Source organism: Monosiga brevicollis, genomic scaffold (assembly GCF_000002865.3).
Source record: "Monosiga brevicollis MX1 MONBRscaffold_160 genomic scaffold, whole genome shotgun sequence".
NCBI lineage: Eukaryota > Choanoflagellata > Craspedida > Salpingoecidae > Monosiga > Monosiga brevicollis.
Genome location: NW_001865162.1, coordinates 6026 through 7124, shown reverse-complemented (window position 1 = coordinate 7124; position 1099 = coordinate 6026). Strand labels below are relative to the sequence as shown.

Here is a 1099-nt window from a genome sequence, read left to right as displayed (position 1 = left end):
CTCTTCCATTCCTTTACTATTTTATTCTCATGATGTTAATTCTCCCTTTCACCATCTCCTGACCCCTTCCCCTCTCCTTCACTTCTTCCTTCTTTCCTCCGTGCCCCCTTTTCGTCTCTTCCCTTGCCATCCCATCAATGCCCCTTCCATCTTCTCCCATGCTTTTTGTTTTTTTCCTCGCTTCGCCGTCTGGGGCTTGGGGCAATTACCCTCGGGAGGAAATGTCATGTACTTTGACATATTCGATCCCCTGTATTCTGTACAATACCTTTTTGAATTGCTTTTGCCCAAATTTACGTTCTGACTTGATTCATAAAAGGTATTCTTTGTCATGATGGGGCTCGAAATATTTCTATATCTTTGTTGCTATTCTGAATAAGTTCAGGCCATTTTTGAGGGCTTCAATAATTCAAATCTCAACATGAGATAATGGGGTTGAAAGTATATTACTTCTGGTTGAAAATTAAATTTTCATTTTTTTTTTTTTCCAATTTTGTTCGCGCATCAAAGCCAGCTGCCAAAGGGATAGCTTGCCAACCCTGAGCAGATCTGACCATGCCAAGAGACCGCCATGCCATGGCCTGCGATGGTCAACAACGACGACGTGCAGCAACTATCGACACCTTCTTTCCCATTCAAGGTGGGCTCCGCGTGTGATGTGGCCCACTTTCTAGCCAGCCTCATTAGGCGCACGCTCTGATTGCGGCTTCCAATAGGGACCCGATCTGTTGCCACAGCTTCAACGACCGTGGCAGATGAAGTTGCCGACGTTGCCGCCAGTGCCCAACCGCCCGTGACCGCAGAAAGAGCCCCATCGCCTTCGGCTGCGAGCACGCAGGCGCCATCATCGCTCCTTCCATGCCCTCGACCTCCACCAGGTGTTCCCCTGCCGATCAATTTAGGGTGAGTCGATTGTCGAGCCCTTGTTTGTTGGTTTGCTTGTTTTTGATAATGTGACAGCAGCCCTACGCAGCTGTGTTGACCGACATAACCTGGTTGAATTCTCATCGATGTCGCTTCGCTCGCACGCCTGGTACGCTGGTCCCGGCCGCGCCTTCAGGTCTCAAATCACCTGCACCGNACTCAGCAATACGCTTTT

General features: G+C 49.1%; 1 protein-coding gene across 1 annotated transcript in view; it reads left to right on the top strand.

Moving 5' to 3' along the window:
- Nucleotides 1-555: 555 nt before the first annotated feature.
- Nucleotides 556-1099, top strand: part of MONBRDRAFT_13183 (uncharacterized protein) — a gene marked incomplete at both ends in the record, with an annotated part of 5455 nt that continues 4911 nt past the window's right edge. Inside the window, 2 exons of the mRNA XM_001751079.1 lie at nucleotides 556-640; nucleotides 738-903. Of these exons, the coding sequence (XP_001751131.1) occupies nucleotides 556-640; nucleotides 738-903 (251 nt within the window). The remainder of the gene's footprint in view (nucleotides 641-737; nucleotides 904-1099) is intronic.